Consider the following 24,254-nt stretch of genomic DNA (forward strand, 5'->3'; position numbering starts at 1 on the left):
TAGTCTATATCAGCACAGGATGAAAACCTCTCAAAAACAATGTTTCTGCCCCTTGCTGAGAGAATGGTAGAAAAAATGGTGAAAGAGGACAAGATAGAAGCGGAGGCTGAAGTGAGTAATTTAAGCCCTACTTTTGTATTTGTATGATTTTGATATTGCTGCAATAAATATTATAATATTAAGAACTGTTGTTTTATTCTAGTTAAGAGAGCTGGGTCTTCACTCTTGCCCTTTGTGTAAATGTGAAGCTTTGGAAACCCCAACTTAGACAATGAACATGGAGCTGTTTCAGCAAGTACTCTAGTCTGAGATGTATATAGATAGGGAAGACTCTGTTGTCTGATTCTTACTATTAATTTCATCTCATTTGAGAATAGTGTTCTTTTCTATTAGATAACTTTTTAAAAACATACAAATGACTATTTTTTCTTTTTTAAATACAGTTGAGATTCAATATCTTATATTAGTTGCAGGTGTACAGCATAGTGGTTAGATGTTTATGTAATTTATGACGTTATTCCCCCTTCCCCCCGATAAGTCTAATATCCATCTGGCACAATACATAGTTATTACAGTATTATTGACTGTATTCCCTGTACTGTACTTTACATCTCCATGACTGTCTTTTTATTATTGAAAAGTTTCAGTGGTTGCACTTGTTTGTTTTTCTGTAAGGTTGAACTTTATTATATGATCCTGGAGCGTTTGGGAAAGTACCAGGAAGCCTTAGATGTCATCAGAGGAAAATTAGGAGGTAATTTTGAAAGTTTTAAAGTATTTTTTCCTGCTTAAACATGAAAAATGTTTATTGTGGAAAATTTCTTTCTCATAGAGAAACAGAAAGATATAAAGACATAAAAAAGTCACTTATGATCATTTTATGTTCTTCCAGACTTTTCTGTGTTGTACATTTATTTATTTTTAAAGTATATTTTTAATTGAATTTATTAGGGTGACATTGGTTAATAAAATATTTAGATTTCAGGTGTACAGTTCTATAATACATCATCTCTATTTTGTATTGTGTGTTTACCACCCCACCCAGGTCAAGTCTCCTTCTATCTCCATTTATCCCCCTTTTATCCTTTTCTACCTTCCCCCACCGCCCTTTCTCTCTGGTAATCACCATATTGTTGTCTGTGTCTGTGAGTGTTTTTGTTTATTTGTTTTAAAAAAACGATGTGAGAGAGAAACACTTTGACTGGGGAATGAATTGGCAATCCAGGTATGTGCCCTGGCCAGGAATTGAATCTTTTCATTTACAGGACAATGATCCAACCTACTGAGCCACCTGGCCAGGGAGTGACAAAGATTTTTGCTTCCTAACTATTTAAACATGTGTGATGATTTCCTTAGGAGAAATTCTTGGAAATGCAGTTATTGCCTCAGTAAACCTGGTTGGTTTTTTTGTTTGTTTGTTTGTTTTAAAATATATTTTTATTGATTTCAGAGAGGGAGGGAGACACCCACTACTGGGGATCGAGCCTGTAATCGGCATGCGCCCTGACTGGGAATCGAACCCTGGCCAGGTTCATAGGTCGACGCACAACCACTGAGCCACACTGGCAGGGCTAAACCTGATTTTTTTTATTTTTTTAAATATATTTTATTGATTTTTCACAGAGAGGAAGGGAGAGAGATAGAGAGTTAGAAACATCGATGAGAGAGAAACATCGATCAGCTGCCTCCTGCACATCTCCTACTGGGGATGTGCCCGCAACCCAGGTACATGCCCTTGACCGGAATCGAACCTGGGACCTTTCAGTCCGCAGGCCGACGCTCTATCCACTGAGCCAAACCGGTTTTGGCTAAACTTGATTTTTTAATTGTGCTTTTACAGTCTTTGGGACTAACTAAATTATAGATGAATAACTTCAGTTCTCTCATTGGGTAGTCATTAAAAAAACTTTGTTTCATACAGATATGTAATATATATCTATTAGAGTGCAGTCATAGAACTGTTACACTAAATGATACTTAACTAGTTATATAAAACTAGAGTCCTGGTGCACGAATTCGTGCATGGGTGGGGTCTGGCCAGCCTGCCCTGATGGGGGCCCATCGGACTGGGCCAGTGCGGGTGAGGGGCTGTGGGCGGTTGCGGGGGCGCTGATTGGGGCCCAGATCAGGCTGGTTAGCTACCACAGTGTGCATCATAGCCACTGGTCGTTCTGGTCGTTCTGCCATTCAGGTCGCTGGGCTTTTATATATATAGATGTAGCAGGAGTTTGTGTGTGTGTGTGTGTGTGTGTGTGTGTGTGCGCGCACTCGCGTGCGCGCTTAACATTACTTTCTCTCTTACCTTCAGCCTCCTTGCAGATGGGTACAAGTCAGCCTTTCTGTTTCTACTCATCCAGATTGTATTTCTGCGTGTAGTTTAAATTTAGACTATAGGGAATTCGTAATGTAATTGTCAGTATCCTTAATCTGCTAGTCTGTTAGAAAAGGACAGGGTAAATTTAATTTGGTCAGAAATATAGTCGTAGTTTTCCTCCTTTCAGCTGTTGGGGAAGAGTTTGATTCATCTCTGTTCATTTTTTTATCTTTCTCCTAACATCTCTGTCACCTTGCTCATCCCATTCCAGTCTAAGCTTATTCAATGTTTTGGAACTGTATGGATGGGAAATTTGTCTGTGGACTAAATATACCAGTCCTGAGATTCTATTGGGGCTTTATATGTGTATCCCACATACTAGAGCCTCAACTCAATACATTCTGGATCCTGTCTTTTATATCTATCTATCTATCTATCTATCTATCTATCTATCTACCTATCTACCTATCTACCTATCTATCTATCTATCTTTTTGGATCCTTGTCTTTTACAGAAAAAAAAAATATTGTAAAAGTTTACTCTCAGAAATGTACTTTTTTTCTCTTCAGTAAAATAGCCTCTATAATAAAAAGCTAATATGCAAATTGACTGAATGGCGGAATGACCGGTCTCTATGATGTGCACTGACCACCAGGGTGGGCAGACGCTCAATGCAGGAGCTGTCCCCTGTTGGTCAGTGTGCTCCCACAGGGGGAGCTCTGCTCATCCAGAAGCCAGGCTCACAGTTGGCGAGCGCAGCGGTGGTGGCGGGAGCCTCTCCTGCCTCCATGGCAGCGCTAAGGATGTCCGCCTGCGGGCTTAGGCCTGCTCCCCGCGTAGTGCGGGCCTAAGCCATCAGTTGGACATTCCCTGAGGGTTCCCAGACTTTGAGAGGACACAGGCCAGGTTGAGGGACTCCTCGGATGCACAAATTTTTGTGCACTGGGCCTCTAGTTTTTTAAATAAGATAGTAGTTTGTATCTAATGGTGGCTCCGTTTTCTGAGAGAGGGAACATGTGCTATTTTCCTTTTTGTGTTTGGACTTTATTTTGGTTTCTGAGCAAAAATGAAACCACCTTATCAACTATTATAACTTTTAATTGTAGAGAAGTTGACTAGTGAGATTCAGAGTCGGGAAAATAAATGCATGGCTATGTACAAGAAGCTGAGCAGGTGGCCAGAGTGCAACGCCCTTTCCCGGCGCCTCTTATTGAAAAAGTAAGTAGATGCTTCTTTTTGGACTATATGACTAGAATGGGGTTTTCAGGTGTCATTATTGATGTGTTTTGTGTATGTCTTTTGAGATTTTTGGGCATAAAGTGTGTCCTGAAAACTTTAAAATTTAAAAAAAAGTTTTTGATGAATTATCTTTCAGTAAAGAGTTATTAGGTCTTTAAAATGAACACTGAAAATCATTTGTCAAATTTAATATTCAATATTAGCCTAACCTTCCCCTCTTCCCCATTTAGGAAGTGCTAATGTGGGGAGTTTTCTGTTAAGAATATTAATTTTCTAGATCTGGTCATTTTATTGAAGGAAGAGTAGTATCTTAAAAGTTTTTTACTTTTAAAACGCCTCTAGAGTGCTGTGATTTTGGGGCTATAGGGGAAACCCAGAGGGAAGGGTAGGCTACTAGTAAGAACTAAAGTATAACTTAGAAATAAGTTGAATATCATGGTTCCTAACGCAGATTTGTCACAACTTGTGTTTAATCCTGTGTGTACCATTCAATCTGATTTTTAGCTCAGATGACTGGCAATTCTATCTGACTTATTTCGATTCTGTCTTTCGACTGATTGAAGAGGCCTGGACTCCTCCTGCTGAAGGTGAACAGTAAGTTGTCTTCTTTCCTGAATTACAGCGGCACTGTTTTTGTTGTTGTTGCTTTGTTTTGCTATTTTTTTCTTTTATTTTACAATGGCATTTTAAAATATATTGTAGCAAAAAATTTCATTGTAAGCCTAATTGAATTCTCTTTTCCTGTCTTAATAATTTTATCACTTGCAAAGTCGGATTTTTTTTTCCATTTTGTAAAATTATAAAGTAGCCCTAACCGGTTTGGCTCAGTGGATAGAGCGTCGGCCTGTGGACTGAGGGGTCCCAGGTTCAATTCCGGTCGAGGGCATGTGCCATGGTTGCGGGCACATCCCCAGTGCGGGGTGTGCAGGAGGCGGCTGATCGATGTTTCTCTTTCATCGATGTTTCTGGCTCTCTATCCCTCTCCCTTCCTCTCTGTAAAAAATCAAAATATATTTTAAAAAAATTTTAAAGTAAAAAAATTAAAAAAAAAAAATTTTTTTAATTGATTTCAGAGAGGGAAGGAGAGGGAGAGATAGAAACATCAATGATGAGAGAGAATCATTGATCACCTGCCTCCTGCACGTTCCGTATTGGGGATTGAGCTCACAACCTGGGCATATGCTCTTTACTGGAATCAAACCCAGGACCCTTCAGCCCACAGGCCTCAGCTCTATCCACTAAGCCAAACCAGCTAGGGCTAAAGTAAAACTTATTGCAAAAATGATCCATTCTTTTTTTTTTTTTTTTTTTAAAGAGGTAGAGTTGGTTAATCACTCAGCAGTAATCAAATGCCACAATTGGGAGTAATCATATGCCATGTTATCTGCCAGAATATGCTTACAGCTCTTTTATTCCATTTGTATCCTATATAATAAAAGGATAATATGCAAATTGTCCCCTCCACCTGGAGTTTGACTCAAGTACAACCAGGGAGTGGGGGTTGCCCTGCCAACTGCCCAGAGCCCCTCCCCCTGGCCGGCCCTGTCCTGATCGGCCCTCTGATCAGGCCCCCCCCCCCACATTAGGGGTGGGGCCGGCCAGCCAACCTCCCACGTCCCCTCCCCCCAACCAGCCCATCCCATTGGCCCCTATCGAGGCGGGCCAGCCAGACTCCACCCATGACAAATTCGTGCACTGGGCCTCTAGTTGTTTTATAATTATCAAAATGCTTTATCTTATTTTTTTATTTGTTTCTTCAAATCAGTTTCGCTTTAACTTTTGGAATGGACAGTAGAGGCACAAAATACCTTTTTCGTGTGTTTATACCCAGCTCTTTAGAAGGAGAAGTACATTATTCTGCAGAAGAAGCTGTGAAGTTTATAGAAGATCGGATAACAGAAGAATCTAAAAGTTCTCGTCATCTTCGAGGACCACATCTAGCTAAACTGGAGCTGATTAGACGTTTACGACATCAAGGTTTTAATGATGAGTACAAACTGGGTAAGAAACTGTAGTGATACTTGGGAATCCTGGAGACAGTACAGGGAAGCCCTTAATACCCAAGTGCACTATTCATTTATCCGAAGCCTACAGTAACAGAGTCCTGTGTAGGAAGCAAATGTCTCCATAACCTGAAAATATTTACTAATGAATGGATGGATCACTTATAAAATTAGCCCTCGATCTCTCTCTTATCCATCAGAGTCTTTGTCAGACATTTTCTTTTTCTTTTTGCTGATCCAACAATAATATCAAAATCAATTTCAAAGTAAAATAACCAGTTTCATAAAATTTTCAGAATTTCTTGAAGTGGATGAAAGTTTTATTGAAAATCTGCTCCCAGCTCTTACATTGATGAAAGACTGTCTAGCAGAGTTAGGGCAATTAACGAAGATAAAGTTTATAAGGATAATGACGTGGGAGAAAATAAGTATTTGGATAGTGATGCATTCAGAGAAGCCTTCAGGAACTTTGATGAAGCATTTAGATGTTTTTATAAAATGAATGTTTTAGCTTGTTGCACAAGAAGTAAAGGGTGTCATATTGTATTTGTTTAAAATTTGTTGGAAAAATGGCATTCCTTCTCCTCCAAAACAGTAATTCTTTGTTAATACTAAGTGTTAGCTTATAATAATAATGCCCTAAATTTTGTTATGTTTAAGATAATAAGCTTTTAAAAGTTTCATTTTTTAAGCTCCAAAGAAAGCTTTTTCCTCCATTTATTGTTATGGAAATTTTGTTCTCAGTGGAAGTTTATAAACTTTAAGAGGCATTTTTTTAGGGACCAGTTGTCCTGGGATGATGAGCACTTCTAATACCTAAAACCTGTCCTAGAATATCTTTGTTCATTTTAATCATCTAATTAATGTTCTTTGTAGCTCCTTCTGAAATGAACTGTGAACTTCTCTCTGTCATTCCCTATGTAGATTACTCACAATCAGTTTTGAATTCCATGTTCACTTTTTTCTTGCGTCTACCTCAATAATCTGTGTATGTTAGTTCCAGAATTGCAAATGAAAATTTTCGAGTGACCAGTAGTAAGATATTATTAAAATAGATTCCAGATAATTGTTTTCTCTACAAAGCTGGACATAAAAGTCTTTGGATTTGCTTTGACAGTTAATATATTTATCTTCTATCTTTCTTCCTTATTGCCAGCCCACATCTTACAGATTAGTGAATTTGTCTAGTCTCCACAATTAAAAAAACTTTTTTTTTTTTTTACCAGACCAGTGAGTGATTTTCAGTCTCTTTGGATCACAGAGTCCTGTGAAAATTGGTTAGAGGGACCTCTGTTCCCAAACACATGTGAATAGGAACTGGGACCTAAAATCTTACACAACTCCTTGGTTAGAATCTCTGCTTCTTAAACGTCGTTCAATTTGAGAACATTTTATTTTTATTTTTTGTTTTTAATTTGAGGAAAAAATAAAACGAACTGGTAGCTTTCTGCATTTCCAGGTTTAAATTTTTAATAGTGGGTGATCTTGCTGGAGTTATTGGCCTGTGGTTCTTCCCATTTATTTTCTCTTCTGTTGGTGTGGCTATTAACCAACATTACCTTTCATTTAATTAACATGTATTTGATACTGCAGTAGTTCAGGAACTGTTGTAGAGAAGCATGTTTGTTTAATGTTTGCATGTAAACTGAACTCTTTAAACTTTGATGAAAACTTTTTAACTGTTTAAATTTTAATTGAATGAAAAGCTTCACATTTCCTAAGTGTATTAACAGGTAAACTGAATGTAAGATTCTACTCCTTTTAAAAGTATTTTTTTATTTTTAACTACGCAAGCCGCAGTCCAGCCCTCATTGTTATTCTCATTCACTCTCACTCAAGCATTCAAACAAAATGTTAATTTAAAGATTTTTCAAATCAGACCTTTACCTTAATTAGAAATTGCTTCAGTCCATGAATAACTTTGTGGTTCTTATTTTTCTCTCTTAGGTGACCCAGAAGAATTAATGTTTCAGTATTTTAAAAAGTTTGGGGATAAACCTTGCTGTTTTACAGACCTCAAGGTGTTTGTTGATCTCTTGCCTGCTGCACAGTGTACAAAAGTAAGTACTATTCGGAATTCTTTTGGGTGCCTGTATTTGTTGTAACTAGGTTAAGTGTTTGGGTTTCCTTTCTAAAATGTGAGAGAGTGGTGAACATGAGATATCAAGATAACTGCTCTATCAAGCCAAGTACTTCTAGGGGCTATCAGATTAAAGGCATGATTTCTTGTTAAGTTAAGCCACAATGAGAATAACCCCTTTGTAGATAATTAGATTCTCCTTTTTTTGTTTTTATGTGTGTGTTTTTGAGATAATTGTAGATTTATATGCAGTTGTAAGAGAAATAATACAGAGAACACTGTATACCCATCGCCCATTTTGCTCTAATGCTAACATAGTGCATAATTATAGTATAATAGCATAATTAGGAAATTGATATTGATACAATCCACTGACCTTATTTGAATTTCCCCAGTTTTGTGTGCATTCATTTGTGTGTGGTTTTTTTTTGTTTGTGTATTTTTTTTGTTTATTTTTATTGATTTCAGAGAGGAAGGATAGAGGGAGAGATAGAAACATCAATGATGAAAGAGAATCATTGATCCGTTGCCTCCTGTATGCCCCCTACTGGGGATGGAGTCTGCAAACCAGTCCACAGGCCAACGCTCCATCCATTGAGCCAAACCAGCTAGGGCTGTTTTTTTGTTCTTAGGGCAGTATGTAATACATGTGGATTATGTGACCACCACCACCATCAAGATACAGAGCAGTTCACTATCCGGATCCCATGTGCTACTCTTTTTTACCCCCAGCCACCTCCCTGCACCTCCCCCTTTTCTCACCCCTACCCTCTGGAAACAACTAATGTTTTCTATTTCTACAATTTTGTCATTTTAAGAATTTTATATAATGGAATCATATTATGTATAACCTTTTGAGATTGGCTTTTTTCACTCAGCATAATACCCTGGAGATTCATGCATTTGTTACATGTATCAACAGTTCATTCCTTTTTATTGCAGAATAGTATTCCACGTTACTTACTTTCTCATATTTGAAAGCTCTCTTGTAGGAAAGGGATGAGAACCAGTACTAAACTTCTCTCTTCCACTCAGTCAGCAAGTTGTTACAGGGAATTCAGAATTTAGTGAGAAAAAGATCTTTTTAGTAGCCAGAATTCTCTAAAAATAGTGTTTGAATGTCATGTTACTGGAGGGATTTATTAGTAAGCAGACTATGAAACCATGTGGGATTGATTCATTCAGTGTTTGTAGCACTTTCAATGTGCTAAGGGCTAAGCTAGGGAACAACTGATCATGTCTTATAGTGCTTACCATCTTGAAAGTTGAAGCATCAAATGATGGGGATGCATTAGAGGAACACTTATATTGTCATCAACTGAGATTCATAAAGGTTTGCCAGTATGAATCTGGTACCAGCCCCTCTGCTTTGCTGGTATGTTTGAAAACCCTAGGTCAGTGGTTGGCAAACTGCGGCTTGCGAGCCACATGCGGCTCTTTGGCCCCTTGAGTGTGGCTCTTCCACAAAATACCATGTGCGGGTGCGCACATACAGTGCGATTGAAACTTCGTGGCCCATGCGCAGGAGTCGGTATTTTGTGGAAGAGCCACACTCAAGGGGCCAAAGAGCCGCATGTGGCTTGCGAGCCGCAGTTTGCTGATCACTGCCCTAGGTCATCTCACAGGATCTCATCATAGTGATGTAGTAAGAGGAACCCTCTAGAAATGCTGGAATACTAGCAATGATAAAGCAGTCATTGTTCTGTGATACAAAGGATTTAAAGCTGCTGCAATGAGTTGTGTAGTTCTATGTAAATTTTTCATTGAGAGGGGTAATTTTGCTGCTACAACCTTTTATTTATTTATTTTTAAAATATATTTTATTGATTTTTTACAGAGAGGAAGGGAGAGAGATAGAGAGTTAGAAACATCGATCAGCCGCCTCCTGCACACCTCCCACCAGGGATGTGCCTGCAACCCAGGTACATGCCCTTGACCAGAATCGAACCCGGGACCCCTCAGTCCACAGGCCGACGCTCCATCCACTGAGCCAAACCGGTTTTGGCTGCCACAACCTTTTAAATGTGGGATTCTGCTGCTCAGCAGTTTGTAAAAGGATTGCAAAGTGCCCTGTAAGGTTCAAACTGAGAACTGTTGTCCCAATGAATTAGGAGCCAAATTCTTTTAAAATGGGGCTAACCTCCAATTGAAGAAAAAAAAATAGCATATAGTCAAAGTTGTTAGAATGTGTAATATATTTTATTATTTTATTCATTTTTATTGCTCATAATTATATTCACATACATACATTATATATACCTGAGGCCTGGTGCACGAAATTCTTGCACGGGGCGGGGGGGGGGGGGTGTGTTTCCCTCAACCTGGCCTGTGCCCTCTCGCAGTTCGGGAGCCTTCAGGGGATGTCCAACTGCTGGTGGGGAGCGGGCCTAAGCCAGCAGTCGGACATCCTTAGCACTGCCAGAGAGGTAGGAGAGGCTCCCACCACTGCCTGCTGCGCTCACCAGCCGTGAGCCCGGCTTCTGGCTTCTGGCTGAGTGGCGCTCCCCCTATGGGAGCACACCACCAGGGGCAGCTCCTGTGTTGAGCATCTACCCCCCTGGTGGTCAGTGCATGTCATAGCTACCAGTCATTCTGCCGTTCAGTCTATTTGCATATTAACCTTTATTATATAGGATAAAAGCCAAGCAACCGAAACACCAGAATGACTGGAATGACTGGAATGACCAGTCGCTATGATGGGCACTGCAGTGGCCATCCAGCCTGATTGGGGCCCCGATTGGCCCCCCCCCCCGCAACCTCCTGTGGCCCCTCTCCCCTGCTGGCCTCGCCCCCGATCACCACTCCCCCCTCCCCCCGATTGCACTCTCCCATCAGGGGCAGGGCTGTCCAATCTCTCACATCCTCTCTCCCCTGCTGCCCAGCCTGATGGGCCCCCATCGAGGCGGGCTGGCCGGACCCTACCCGTGCATGAATTCGTGCACCAGGCCTCTAGTCTGTATATAACTTTATAGGTGTGGGGTGTAATTATATTTAAATATATAATTATTTAGATACCTGATAAAATTAAACATTGACTTTAACTTTAAAATATAATTAACATTATCAATATATCAAATAAAACAATGTATATTTTATTTCATTACTCTATCTTAATAAAATATGGTTTGGTGAATAAAAAATGATATTGTAAAAGGGTTTTAATTTTTATTTTTTCTTGATTGACGTCTTTTTCTAGACCATTTCAGTATTTTTTAATTATGGTCTACTGAAAACTAGATCTGTTTTGAGACCTGTCCCTTTTTTTTTCACTCTGCAGTTTATTAATCAGTTACTTGGAGTTGTTCCTTTGTCGACACCAACAGAGGATAAGCTGGCACTGCCTGCTGACATCAGAGCTCTGCAGCAGCATTTGTGTGTGGTGCAGCTGACGAGGTTACTAGGCTTGTACCACACGATGGATAAAAATCAGAAATTGAGTGTGGTCCGAGAACTGATGTTAAGATACCAGCATGGACTAGAATTTGGTGAGCAACCTTTCAAAATGTGCAGTTGTTCTCTGATATGCTAAGACTTAGAAGTTAGTTTTGTTTTGTTTTGAATCACAGCATCCTGTTTTAATGAGATTGGCAAGGAGAATATTTTGATGCGCACTGCAGTGCAAAGCCTTTCTAAAGCTTGGAGTTTTATTATTATTATTTTCTTCCACATTTCATTTCTTAAAACTTGAAGTGCAGTCGGCACATAGTATTAAATAAGCTTGGAGTTTTAACTAATTATATTGTCCATATTCTTCCCGATCTGGTGAGCTATCACATTGGGCTCATATGAATTGCATAGTTTATGATAATTGTCACCTTTTCTGCTTATATGCCTACATAAGTGAACAAAAGGAATGTTGTAAATTGTGAGGTATTTAGAAGTAGAAGATCTTCAGACTGCTAGGTATATGTGATAAAATATCTGATTAGATGATATCAGTATTTCTTTAACAGCATTCTAAAAATTTAGGTGAAGTAATGAGCATAACATGGCTTCAGTTATACATGGCTGTGGCTTCTGTGCTTCACCTAAAGCCTTTCAAATCTTGCTGCTTTCCCTGTTGGACCATTTTGGATACCATCTCTGTTCTGGAACCCTTCTGTTCCAGCTGAGTCTAGTCTCATCATTTGAATCCTTTGGTTCATGGCTTATATTTTCTTTCGATATTTACCCTGTTCTTTTTATTTCCTTTCCCACCTCTCTCCTCTCCTCCTTATCACTGTTCCTGCTCTAAAGAACTTCTTTGGAGCAGTAATAGTTAAATAATGTTAAATACAGATGATTTTTTCCCCCCCTGTAGGGAAATCCTGTTTGAAAACCGAATTGCAGTTTTCAGACTATTACTGCCTCCTTGCTGTCCATGTGCTTATTGATATATGGAGAGAAACAGGTAAGGAGCAATCATTTCATTTTGATACTACTCTTTTTTTAATTGACTATAAATCCATGGACTAATTACATAATCCAAAAATTTGATTTATGCTTTTAGATTTTTCTTTCTTGCCCTTCTCCAGGGTGCTTCTAGAAGAACCTAAGTCTCCACGCATCTCCCTCCCTGCAATCAGGAAAATCTTAAATCAGTGGATATCTGTTCTTTTTAAAAATATTTATGAATAGTGAGTAATGACTGTAGAGAACTTATGACAAAGCTACAATAATTAAAATACAGAGAAACTGATTTAGAGATGGATGTATAGGCCCATGGAATGGAATAGCCCCTTTACTCACTTAAAAAAATTATATATAGCAAAATGATCAGTTCCTTTCCATGTTTGCTTTTATATTCTGCCTAATTCTAATAAAAAATTAAGACATTTTTTCTTGTAAAAAAATTATATACAGGAAAATGCACTCTTTGGAATACAGTTCTGGTTAGCCCATTTAAGACAAAAATATATGGTAAAGGATGATTCAGCGAATGGCATTAAGATTGCCTTTTCTTTTTTCTTTTTAATATATTTTTTATTGATTTCAGAGAGGAAGGGAGAGGGAGAGAAAGATAGAAACATCAATGATGAGAGAGATTCATTGATCAGCTGCCTCCTGCATGCCCCCTACTGGCGATCAAGCCTGTAACCCGGGCATGTGCCCTTAACTGGAATCAAACCGGGCACCCTTCAATCTGCAGGCCAACACTCTATCCACTGAGCCAAACCAGCTTGGTCTGAGATTGCCTTTTCTTTAGGTTGCCTCCCCCTAACATTTTCTTTTATTAGCAGTTTTTAGGAAAAAATAACTTCAGATACTATTGCATATTATTTACTAGAATAAACTATAGAAGAAACAAAGGGCTGGGAGGGAGTGGTGTGCAAGATAGACACAACCCCTGCCCTCATGGATCATTTCACAAAGTACTCAGTTTTGATACTGTTATCCTCATGCTTAAAATTCTCCAGAGGTGCCATATTTTCCTGAGGATAAAGGCCAGCCTTTTCAGGGTAATTTACAATGCCTTTTTAAAATCCAGCTTTTGCCTGCATCTCCAGATTCTTATGTACGTACAGTCCTGAATCTACTGGGGTTTTTTTGAACATTGTATTGCCTCTCTTAGAAAAAACTTTCTTACCTTCTTCCTCTAACTTCTACTCAAACATACTTCTGACAAGATGGTCTTTATTTCTCCCCTTCCCTTACTGTGGATTTCATGCCTCTTCTGAACTTTTTATAGGACATTATATGTACCCATATGATAGTATTTGTTACACTGTATTATACTGGATTGAAGGTTAAATCATTTTTATTAGAGTATTTGTTATCTAAACCCCAGATTCATGAGGTTGCATAGGGCTGTAAAAGTCACCCTAATGTAAAAATCATTGATGAACTATTTACTTAGCAAATTTGTCCCTGCTCGAATACCTTGCCCCACTTACCTCTAACATGCAGTCTTGCTCATACTGACTATGGCTTTGTTAATTTCTTGTTTTTTTAAGCAAAGATATCTGGCCATCTAATAGTAACAGCTAACATTTGTTGGTCATCAGGCACTTAAAATATTACACATGAATTAGCTAATATAAACCTCAAAATAATGCAGTTAAGGTTGTTACTGTTTTACAGATGCGGGAATTACGGGGCAGAGAGAAATAAGTTAAGTTAGTTGTCCAAAGTCATACAGTGCAAGTGCATGGGAAATTGCAGATATTATAAAGATACAAGTTTTTAAAAAATATATTTTTATTAATTTCATAGAGGAAGAGAGAGAGAGAAAGAGATAAATGAGAGATAGAAACATCAATGATGAGAGAGAATCATTGATTGGCTGCCTCCTGCATGCCCCCTACTGGGGATCGGGCCTGCAACCTGGGCATGTGCCCCTGACTAGAATCGAACCCAGGACCCTTCAGTCCGCAGGCCGATGCTCTATCCACTGAGCAAAACCAGCTAGGGCCAAGTTTTTTTTTAAAGTCAGTGAAAGTGATGTTGAAGTGCTCCAATCATAGGTATAGTCATTATTCATGGAGGATCTGGCAGAAAATTGAAATTTATAGAAAATTGGTAAGGATGTTGAAAAAGAGTGATTTGAATATGAAAGGACTTAAGAAGATTGCTTTAGGAAATTGGTGATGCTCTCAAATGTTTTTGCAAAATGGCATTTGTTTATAGTTATGCTGCAAAAATAAAAGGGGCAGTGAAGAATGTCATTTCCCCCTCCGTTTTATTGAGATATAATTGATACATTATATTACTTTAAGGTATACAATATGCTGATTTGACATATGTATAGATTGTGAAATGATTGCCACAATAAGTTTAGTTAACATCTATCCCACACAGCTATAAAATTTTTCTTACTAAGTCTACTCTCTTAGCAACTTTCAAATGTACGATACAGTATTAACTATAATTACCATGCTGTACATTATGTCCCCAGATATTATTTCATTTTGTTATATTATAAAATTTTGTTAGAAAAATTTTGTCCCTCAAAAAAAACCTCATCAGTCTTTGATGCTCTTTTTGATTTGGTAAGAATTTGTGTACAGTTGTAGTTATATCCTAAAATTTGCAAAATAAAATAATACATGTTTTTATAATATTTGGTTCAATAGTTCAGAAAGAAGTATGAATGAAATCTTTTTTTTTTTTTTGCTATTTACTTTGAAATTTTGTTTCTATTTTAAAGAGATCTTTAAGAAGATTTTTTTTCCCCTGATACTAGTTAACCTTGAACAGCTAGAATTTCTTAAAATTTTCTGTTCTCTATAATTGTTCAACTCTTTTTTTTTTTTTTATTGGAGTAATTCGTTTTTAAATATATATATATATATTAGAGGACTGGTGCATGAAATTCATGCACTCAGGGGGTAGGGGTCCCTCAGCCCGGCCTACGCCCTCTCTCTCACAGTCCGGGGGCCCTCGGGGGATGTCTGATTGATGGCTTAGGAGAGCGGTCCTAAGCCAGCAGTTGGACATCTTTAGCACTGCCATTGAGGCAGGAGAGGCTCCTGCCATTGCCACTGGGCTTGCTAACCCTGAGCCTGGCTCAGGGCTTCTGCGTTGAGCGTCTGCCCCCTGGTGGTCAGTCTGTGTCATAGTGACTGGTCGTTCCGCCGTTCAGTCAATTTGCATATTAGCCTTTTATTATATAGGATATTGATTTCAGAGAGGAAGGGAGAAGGAGAGATAGATAGAAACATCAATGATGAGAATCATTAATCGGCTGCTTCCTGCACATCCCCTATTGGGGATCGAGCCCGAAACCCAGGCAAGTGATCTTGACCGGACTCGAACTCAGGACCCTTCAGTCCACAGGCCGACACTCTGTCCATTGAGCCAAACCGGCTAGGGCTTAACTCTCTTTTTTTATTCAGTTCTGAGCCTCTTGAGGCTAGGAACCACTCATGACTCTTATCTTCAGGTTGTATATCTAGTGTTGCTCAAATGTAGGCCAGGGAATGTTTATAATCATAAATAAAATTATGATTATAAACACCAGGTAGCAACATGGGAAAACACAAGTAAAAGCAGAATGCAAAATTGGATGTATGCTATGACTACTACTGTGTAAAGTAATTAAAGTTCAGAAGCATTATATTAAAATCCTAATGGTAGTTTAAGTAGATTATGTGTAGTTTGCATAGTTTGGGTAGGATTATAGATATTTATCTAGAGCTTCAATTTTTTATTATTTTGTTTCTTTTTTCTTGGAAAAAAAGCATATACTATATAATTTTAAAAGCTTAATAGATAGAGCTTTTACTTTAGTTGTTTTTTTTTGTTTTTTCCTGATTGTAAAAGTAGCATATAAAAATTTTGGAAAGCAGTTTATTTTAATCTCACTTTTCCTGCTTCCACAGACACTCTAAGACAGCGGTTCTCAACCTGTGGGTCGCGACCCCTTTGGGGGTTGAACGACGCTTTCACAGGGGTCACCTAAGACCATCGGAAAACACATAAAATTACATATTGTTTTTGTGATTAATCACTATGCTTTAATTATGTTCAATTTGTAACAATGAAAATACATCCTGCATATCAGATATTTACATTACGATTCATAACAGTAGCAAAATTATAGTTATGAAGTAGCAACTAAAATAATTTTATGGTTGGGGGTCACCACAACAGGAGGAACTGTATTAAAGGGTTGCGGCATTAGGAAGATTGAGAACCACTGCTCTAAGATTTTGCACATTTCCTCTTTTCTTCCTCTGCATAATTTTTAGACCGAAGATGAACTCTTCATGCTAATTTGAATTTTCTATATGTGTCTTACTGATAATTATTACAAAGTATTTACCCCCCTGCCCTAACCGGTTTGGCTCAGTGGAAAGAGCGTCGGCCTGCAGACTCAAGGGTCCCAGGTTCGATTCCAGTCAAGAGCATGTACCTTATCCAGGCACATACCCATTAGGGAGTGTGCAGGAGGCAGCTGATCAATGTTTCTCTCTCATCGATGTTTCTAACTCTCTATTCCTCTCCCTTCCCCTCTGTAAGAAATCAATAAAATATATTTAAAACAAAACAAAACAAAAAAAAACCCACAAAGTATTTACCCCTGTTGTTAAAAACTCTTCGTTAACATCAGATGGCTATATGATGTTTCCATGAGTGGTTGTTACTGTAATTTATTCAATCACCCCCATTTATTAGTACAATGAATACTTTTGTAAATAAAGCTCTATCTGCATTTCATGTTATTTCTTTAGGTAGATTTTTATATATATATCTACACTAATAAAAGAGAAACATGGTAATTGGCGTACGACCGCTACCCTTTTCATTGGCTAATCAGTGAGTATATGCAAATTAACTGTCAGCCAAGATGGCGGCGGGCAGCCAGGCAGCTGAGAACAGGATGCTTGGTTGCTCCAGCATAGAGAAAACCAAGGTTCCCGCCTGCAGCTGCGGGGCTCTGAGCTCCTGAAGCAACAGCTCCAAAAGATACAATGTTTCAAGTAGAAGCTAAAAGATGGCGGTTAATCTGCAAACCTCAGGCTCCAAGCGGTAGAGCGAAGCCAAACAGCCCTGAAGCCGCAGAGCAGAGAGGCCTCCCAGCCCGGGGATCAGCGGAGCCGAGAGGCCTCCCAGCCCGGGGATCAGCGGAGCTGAGAGGCCTCCCAGCCTCTGGATCAGCGGAGCCGAGAGGCCTCCAGGCTGCGGAATCAGCGGAGCCGAGAGGCCTCCCGGCCCGGGGATCAGCGGAGCCGAGAGACCTCCCGGTCGCCTGGATCAGCGGAGCCGAGAGACCTCCCAGCCCCTGGATCAGCGGAGCCGAGAGGCCTCCCAGCCCCGGGATCAGCGGAGCCGAGAGGCCTCCCAGCCCAGGGATCAGCGGAGCCTGATGGAAGCCCTGTGTGTTTATGCACCCTGGGGGTGCAGAGGTCCTGTCCTAGGCAGAGGCCTATGGCGAAATTTTTGACTCTTAGAAGCAGCCTATGGGCTGGAAGGCGGCTCCTCTGACCTCAGTGCTGGAGAAGACCATTAAGCAGAAAACTAAAGAAACCGATTTTACATCATTTCCTAGGTGGAGAACAGTTGGCATGTAAGCCCCTGACCAGTGCCCAGCCTCTCCTCTGTCAGTCTATCTCACTCTTAGGTACCATGTTCTTTGTTCTGTCTTAACTGCAACTCATTTTTAAACTAGATTGCTTTTAAAAGAAGACTAAATAAAGTTTCCCTTAAGTTATTTAGGTGGTGCTGGGGCTTCTGGGGGCTGCTGGGGGCCTGATAGAAGACACAAACACGTAACGGGGGGCCTGTACCCAGCAGCCCCAAGGCCGGCCACCTTGGTGCTGGGGCTGCTGGGGGTATCAGAGACACAAACCGGCAGGCCTGGCACCCAGCAGACCCGAGGCCTTTGTGGCAGCACTAAGGAGCAGCAAGCCAAGTGGTAGGAAGCATCAAGCAGCTGGGCAGTAACAAGGGAGGGGTCCCGGACTGCAAGAGGGCACATGCTGGGCTAAGGGACCCCCCATCCATCCCCAGTGCACGAATTTCGTGCACCGGGCCTCTAGTGTGTGTGTATATATATATATATATATATATATATATATATATATATATATATATTTTTTTTTTTTTTTTTTTTTTTTTAAATTTCAGAGAGAAAAGGAGAGAAACATTGATTGGCTGCCTCCTGCACCCCACTCTGGGGATGGAGTCTGCAACCTGGGCAAGTGCCCTGACTGGGAATCGAACTGTGACCTCTTGGTTCATAGTTCGACGCTCAACCACTGAGCCATGCAGTCTGGGCTAGGTAGATTTTCTTTTATTTTTTAAAAGGATTCCTCTGTGTTTGTTTTTTTTTAAATATATTTTTATTGATTTCAGAGAGTTAGGAAGAGGGAGAGAGAGATAGAAATATCAATGATGAGAGAGAATCATTGATCGGCTGCCTCCTGCACGGCCCCTACTGGGGACTGAGCCCTCAACCCGGACATGTGCCCTTGATCAGAACCAAACCTGGGACCCTTCAGTCTGAGGCTGACGCTCTATCCATGAGGCCAAACTGGCTAGGGCCGGGTAGATTCTTAAAAGAGAATTAACTTAATCTTTAATACTATAGTTACATGCGAACTTCTGAGTTTTGGTGGCTCAAAATGTGTATCACTTTATTTTGATTATGAATGAGCAATTTTTTTCAAATCTCATTTGATATCCTATTGGTAGAGTTACATATAAAAGAAAAAATGACGTTTAGAGAAAGCATCTGGGTCTTGTAGAGAAAATCCTGAACTGGGAAGGTTGGTGACACCAGTTCTCCTTCAAAGTTCATCTCTTCTCAGAATCTAGGATTCCCTGAGATTCTATAACTTCCCTCTACAAGTCCTGGCAGCTTAAAAGTTTATGTCAGTTTTATAGATGCATATTTAAGAATTGAGGTACCTATTCAGGGAAACCCCCTGTTTTGCTTATAGGTGTGTATCTAAAATTTCTTCTCTGCCATCTAAACTCATTCTTAGAATAATTAGGGGAGGTGATGATGTCAGCAAGTTTTTGTTTTTGAGAACCCTATATTTGCTGTCAAGATCTGTGGGTAACGCTATTATATTTTGGTTCTAGGTGACGAGACTGCTGTGTGGCAGGCCTTGACTTTGCTGGAAGAGGGATTAATCCATAGCCCTTCCAATGCTCAATTCAAATTGCTGCTTGTTCGAATCTACTGTATGCTGGGAGCATTTGAACCTGTGTTGGATCTGTACTCCAGCCTTGATGCTAAGCATATCCAGCATGATACCATTGGGTTGGTAGTATATACTCTGAATAATGAGCAGTCAGCTACACCAGTGTGGGGCTCTGATATATGAAACATTTTGATTTTAGCAGCAAAGTTGTTCCTGGTATTAAGCTTTTTAGATGAAATAATCACATATCATGACTCATTGAAAAACAGTAAGATTTATATTTGCCAGCATTATGTAGTAATGTTAAAAATTGCATAGTTTAGAAATGGTAAGAAAGTTTTTCTTAGAGATAACAAATGGCTATATACTTTGAACCCTTTTTCTTAGCATACATGGTTTTGAAATCTTTACTTTTGGCTTGGACTTGAGGTTGACACCTGTACTTCATTTGTTTTCCTCAGAGATTCTTTGAATTTGCGTTGGAATTATTCTTTGCGATGAATCGGGGTATTTTCTCTATTCCCTGTAGAGCTGTTTCAGGAAGATAGTATTCTGTTCTTTCATAATCTGTGCTCCATTAATTATCTGAGTATAAGAAAGCATGGCATTGAACTTTAGAGCTTCCCCAAAACTGAATTAACTTTGTTCTTTTTAAAAATTTGATTCTGTAAATTAGATTTCTGTTGCAAGATGTTTTAAATTTTCCATATGCTTAACTATTTCTCTGCCAAAATAATTTGAAGTATAGTATATGATATTATAGGTGGGTAAGTATAACATGTTTTTTTCTTTTTCCTTCCGACCTAGTTATCTTTTGACCCGATACGCTGAATCCCTAGGTCAGTATGCTGCTGCATCCCAATCCTGTAACTTCGCACTCAGGTTTTTCCACTCCAACCAGAAAGATGTAAGTGAAAAAAAAATTTTTTTTTATGGTCTTGCCTGTTGAATGCACATGATTCAGAGAGCATCTTCCTGTGTCACAGGTACACTTAAGGTGTACCTTGCTGTACTTGCAAGTGCCTGTATGCCATAGCTTACTGGCCAAGACTGATAGGTATAGTTGAAGTTATTTGTGGTTGATAGAATCCATACAAAGGTGTTAAAACTGGGTATTAACAGAATAGGAAGTTTTATGCCTCTTAGGTTGGTCTTTTAATCTCTAAGAGACTTTTTCCAAGGACATGAGAAGCTGTGTAAGATTCTGCGATAGCAGCTGCTTTCTGTTACCTTGATTTATTTCTGAAGTCTATAACCACTGTGCTCTTTGTCAACAGCAAATGCACTTACGTTTTCTTAGAATTATAAAATTGACCAATTGAAGGTCATTTCAGCAATGAATAAGATAGAGCTTTTATGTGCCATAATGAAAGGATGGGATTTGCACCATATTTTTCATTGCAAGCAGGCTTGGTCTCCACTTGTCAGTTAAGCAGTCGTTTTTGTGGAAAAGCCATATATATGGTTTCTACTCAGTTGACCAACTATGCAAAACTACCCAGGATCATGTGTGAAGCTAAGGCATGTCTTCTAGGATGGTCACTGCCGACTGGTTCTCATGTGCTTCCAAGACTCATCGCCTGGAATTAGGCCATTCCATATATCTGCCCGTAGCTCTCCATTTTCTGGTCTAATAGCAACCAAGAAACTGGGCCAGCAAGCTGGTTTCTGGGTTTCTTCATGACAAACACTCATGAGGATTTTAAAAAAATGTTTTGTAACTATAACAGCTTTGGCTAATCTATCTGCTATCTAATTCTTTAAGGGTGTAGTAAATAGAAGGGCAGGGCAGAAGCATTTCTGAATACTAGAATATAGGTTTGTTGTTCTCAGCTTGTAATAACTATGTCCTGACAAGTTTCAGGGCATGGCTTGAAGGACTGGTATGCTTCATTTACTGGCTTTTAAGCCCTATTTTCCTCCCCTTTGACCTCTTTCCCCCACAGTTGTTGGTATCTCTGTTCAGACCTCATTTTGTGCCATAGCTCCTGACCAGGGAGAGAGTGAAGTAGGCATCAGCATTTGAACGTATTGCTCAGAAGGTGCTGGCCTGGCTTAGAGGTCAGGGAGTATCTTTTGGACCTTGGATTTCTAAAATTTCTTAGCATGAGTGGGCAGTTATAAATCTCTTGAGTTTTCACTGTGCATTCAATTATCTGTGCTTTGCCTTCTGTTTTCAAGTAGTTTTACTAACACAAAAGAAAAAACTGTGTTCCTTAAATCTCATTCTAGCTTTCATTTCTATATTTTAAGGAAGAGGCTAATTAAACATTTGATTTACTAAAGAATTCTTTTCAAAGTTTTGTTTCTCAGATAGTTTTGAAGTGGGATTTGGGGTAAATAAGGGGTTAGTTCAAGCCTGGTGGCTGGTTTTACTTGTTTCCAGTCATTTAATGTTCTTAAAGAGCCATGTTGTTCATGACTTGGCCAACAGAGATACATTATTTACCCTATAGTTAAGCTTTAATTATTCCCCCACAAAAATTGTGTCTGAAGAGTTGTTTTGAACACACACACCAAATAAAAGTATTGTAGTAGGGAAAGGAGATCCCCAGGAGCGATTAGAGAGGACATGTTGTCTCTAATGTGGCTTTTTGTATCTTTGGTGTTTTGCTGATGGCTGTATGTGGCAGGAGTGACAATTCATCTCAATGCTTGTAATGCTGAACCTGATAAAATTATAGTGTTTTATTGATCTGGAACTAGGATGTTCTACTTGACACATTTGTTTTTATTACTACTAACTGGGAAGACAGAGCTTACTTAATTATATTAGGTAAATAATCTTTGGGGATTCTGGAGGCAAAAGCAAACACAATATAGCAAGGAAAACACACCTTAAACCTTAGTGCCTAGCCCCAGTCCCCAAATATGAAAATGGAGACTGGTGTGGACTGTTTCTTGTAGGAATTTGAGGCTGAGGAAGATCACGGTTGTAGTGTTGGTACTATATGTGTTAAATCTTCTGGTGTAATATTAGAAATATCTCTCTGGAAACAAAAACTCTACGCTCTATATCTTTTATTCTTGGTAGTTTTTAGTGTCCCCATTTGGTGTTTCCTTGAGTGACTGATGTATTTCAATTCCCAACTAGCTCTTTGAAAGAACACTTTTACTCCTAAATGGAAAATCTGGTTTTCTGCTTTTTAAGGCTTTGTGCTGTGGAATCAAAAGTTATATTTGGAAGGTCTGCACAGAAATTTTCTCTCTGAGAAGGTGATTGTCTGTCGTCATTATTACTTGGGAATAGATTTTTACAATGTGAGAATTAGTGCTAGATTTTCATATCTTCATAAGTTACTTATATATTTATACTTTAAAAATTTCCCTTTAAAAGTCTTTATTTTAGGTATCCATAGAAATTATTATTCAGGGGTTTGATGTCCATGTATTATGCAAATTTTTAGTGACCAGGGTTCATTTCAGGAATCCGAATGGGATCTAAATAGCTTCAGTGGTTTATACATGAATAGAAATAGGTACGGACAACATTCTCTGATATTCAGAAGTCTTTAAAGTGCCGGTGGCTTCCAGTTTTGCCTGCAGTTCTAATGGCGGGGGGTGTCTTCAAATTGTAGTCCTTTCCCGGCTTTTGTCCTGTTGGTAGCTGCTCGAGCCCTTTTCTAGTTCTGCAGTGACAGTTTACCGCAGCATTAAAGGAGGACTATCGTCAAAAGAGCAACTAGAGAACTTGAGTTACCTTCTCGGTTTGTTAAAGGACTACATTCCCTCTTTGTTGCCCCCTATTTTCTCTTTTTAAAGCTGTTGCCTTTTTCTAAAGTGGTAGTCCATGGACCACTTCAAATTAAAACTACTTCTACACTCAGTAAGGCTGGGTTCTTTCTTTTAAACATATCATATTTTGGATCTGTAATTGATAAATTTGATTGGAATCACCAAAGTCATATTTTATCCTGATTAATTTTTGGATCATATGTTCCTAACCAGCTATTTTTTTTTTTTCAACTTCTAAGTTCCTATTGCAAGGGCTGCTGGTAAACCTTGCTGTTTTCCAAGCCAAGTGGCCATCGGATAGGCATGTGTTTAGAGTGTCCTGGCCTCTTCCTATAGGGCCTATAACTGTCCTTTAATCAGGCTCAATTAGAAGGTACACTTGAGCTTTTTCAGATAGTCCTTCTTTAAACCTGCAGGATCACAAGTAATCTTTTTAATTTTCTTGTGTCCGTCCGTCTTTAATTTCTCCAGATACTGCAGGCAAACAGCTCGCCGAGGTGTCCCATGGGGGTTTAAAAGCCGCATCGAATGCAGTTGAATTAGCGCCCGTGGCGCAATCCCGCGGCCTGAAATGAACCCTGCGAGGCTGTGTATCAGAGGGTATGTTGTGAACTATTGGCCTATTTTCCTATTGGGCAGATAATTGGAACGTTATGGAGATGGGGGTAAAGCAGATTGAGGTTATGCCAAACAGACTGGAAAGGATCTAGAAAGGATTTTTTAGGGTAGACATCAGCTTTGAACTTCACACTTTCCTTGGTCCAAAGGGGTGCCCTCCTGACTTCTAATCCTGTTGGCATAGGTCCACCTATGAAATGTTCTTCCTTGAGATTTTGTTCTGTTGTGCCAGAATTTCTGTTGAGAATTCTTTATCTTGCCTCTGTTTACAATGTTTCATCTGTAAATGCATATTAATCTAAATTAAAGCAGATGTGGTGAGTGTTGCCTTCACTTACTTGTTTATGTATTTTTCCAGCAAAGGTCTTAGGTAGTTTGGATGGACAGGTAGTCTGGTTCTTGAAGTCTTTCTGTTCTCAGAACAGATTATGACATGAGTTTTTTAGGTCTTTTGTTTGGCGCCTTATTTCTATCCTGATATAATACATGTCCTATGTTTGTGGTATTGTATTTAGAAATAAATAAAACCAAGCAGCAGCCTTTTTTTCTGAAGGAGAGTGATTTTTTGGGGGGTGGTGTTGGTAGGGTTGTTATATTATTCTAGTGTTTTGGAACCTTTGTATAAAACAGTTTGTCTTAGATGCAGAAAAACATGGCGTAATATCCCTTCCACAATGGCACAGACCAAATTTTTG

At 39.3% G+C, this 24,254-nt stretch overlaps 1 protein-coding gene across 2 annotated transcripts in view; it reads left to right on the plus strand.

Annotated features, from left to right (window-relative positions):
- The window catches only part of NAA25 (N-alpha-acetyltransferase 25, NatB auxiliary subunit), a 64,779-nt gene that overhangs the window by 19,993 nt on the left and 20,532 nt on the right, over window positions 1-24,254 (plus strand). Inside the window, exons 6-15 of one of the 2 annotated variants that reach the window (XM_070399979.1) lie at window positions 4-111; window positions 676-754; window positions 3,421-3,532; window positions 4,058-4,147; window positions 5,385-5,554; window positions 7,504-7,616; window positions 10,914-11,121; window positions 11,937-12,026; window positions 19,145-19,325; window positions 20,014-20,113. In XM_070399979.1, coding sequence (XP_070256080.1) covers window positions 4-111; window positions 676-754; window positions 3,421-3,532; window positions 4,058-4,147; window positions 5,385-5,554; window positions 7,504-7,616; window positions 10,914-11,121; window positions 11,937-12,026; window positions 19,145-19,325; window positions 20,014-20,113 — 1,251 coding nt within the window. The remainder of the gene's footprint in view (window positions 1-3; window positions 112-675; window positions 755-3,420; window positions 3,533-4,057; window positions 4,148-5,384; window positions 5,555-7,503; window positions 7,617-10,913; window positions 11,122-11,936; window positions 12,027-19,144; window positions 19,326-20,013; window positions 20,114-24,254) is intronic. The other variant, XM_070399980.1, reaches the window with a different exon arrangement.

The sequence above is a fragment of the Myotis yumanensis genome, unplaced genomic scaffold (assembly GCF_028538775.1).
Source record: "Myotis yumanensis isolate MYYU_CA2020_CCGP unplaced genomic scaffold, mMyoYum1.0.hap1 SCAF_19, whole genome shotgun sequence".
NCBI lineage: Eukaryota > Metazoa > Chordata > Mammalia > Chiroptera > Vespertilionidae > Myotis > Myotis yumanensis.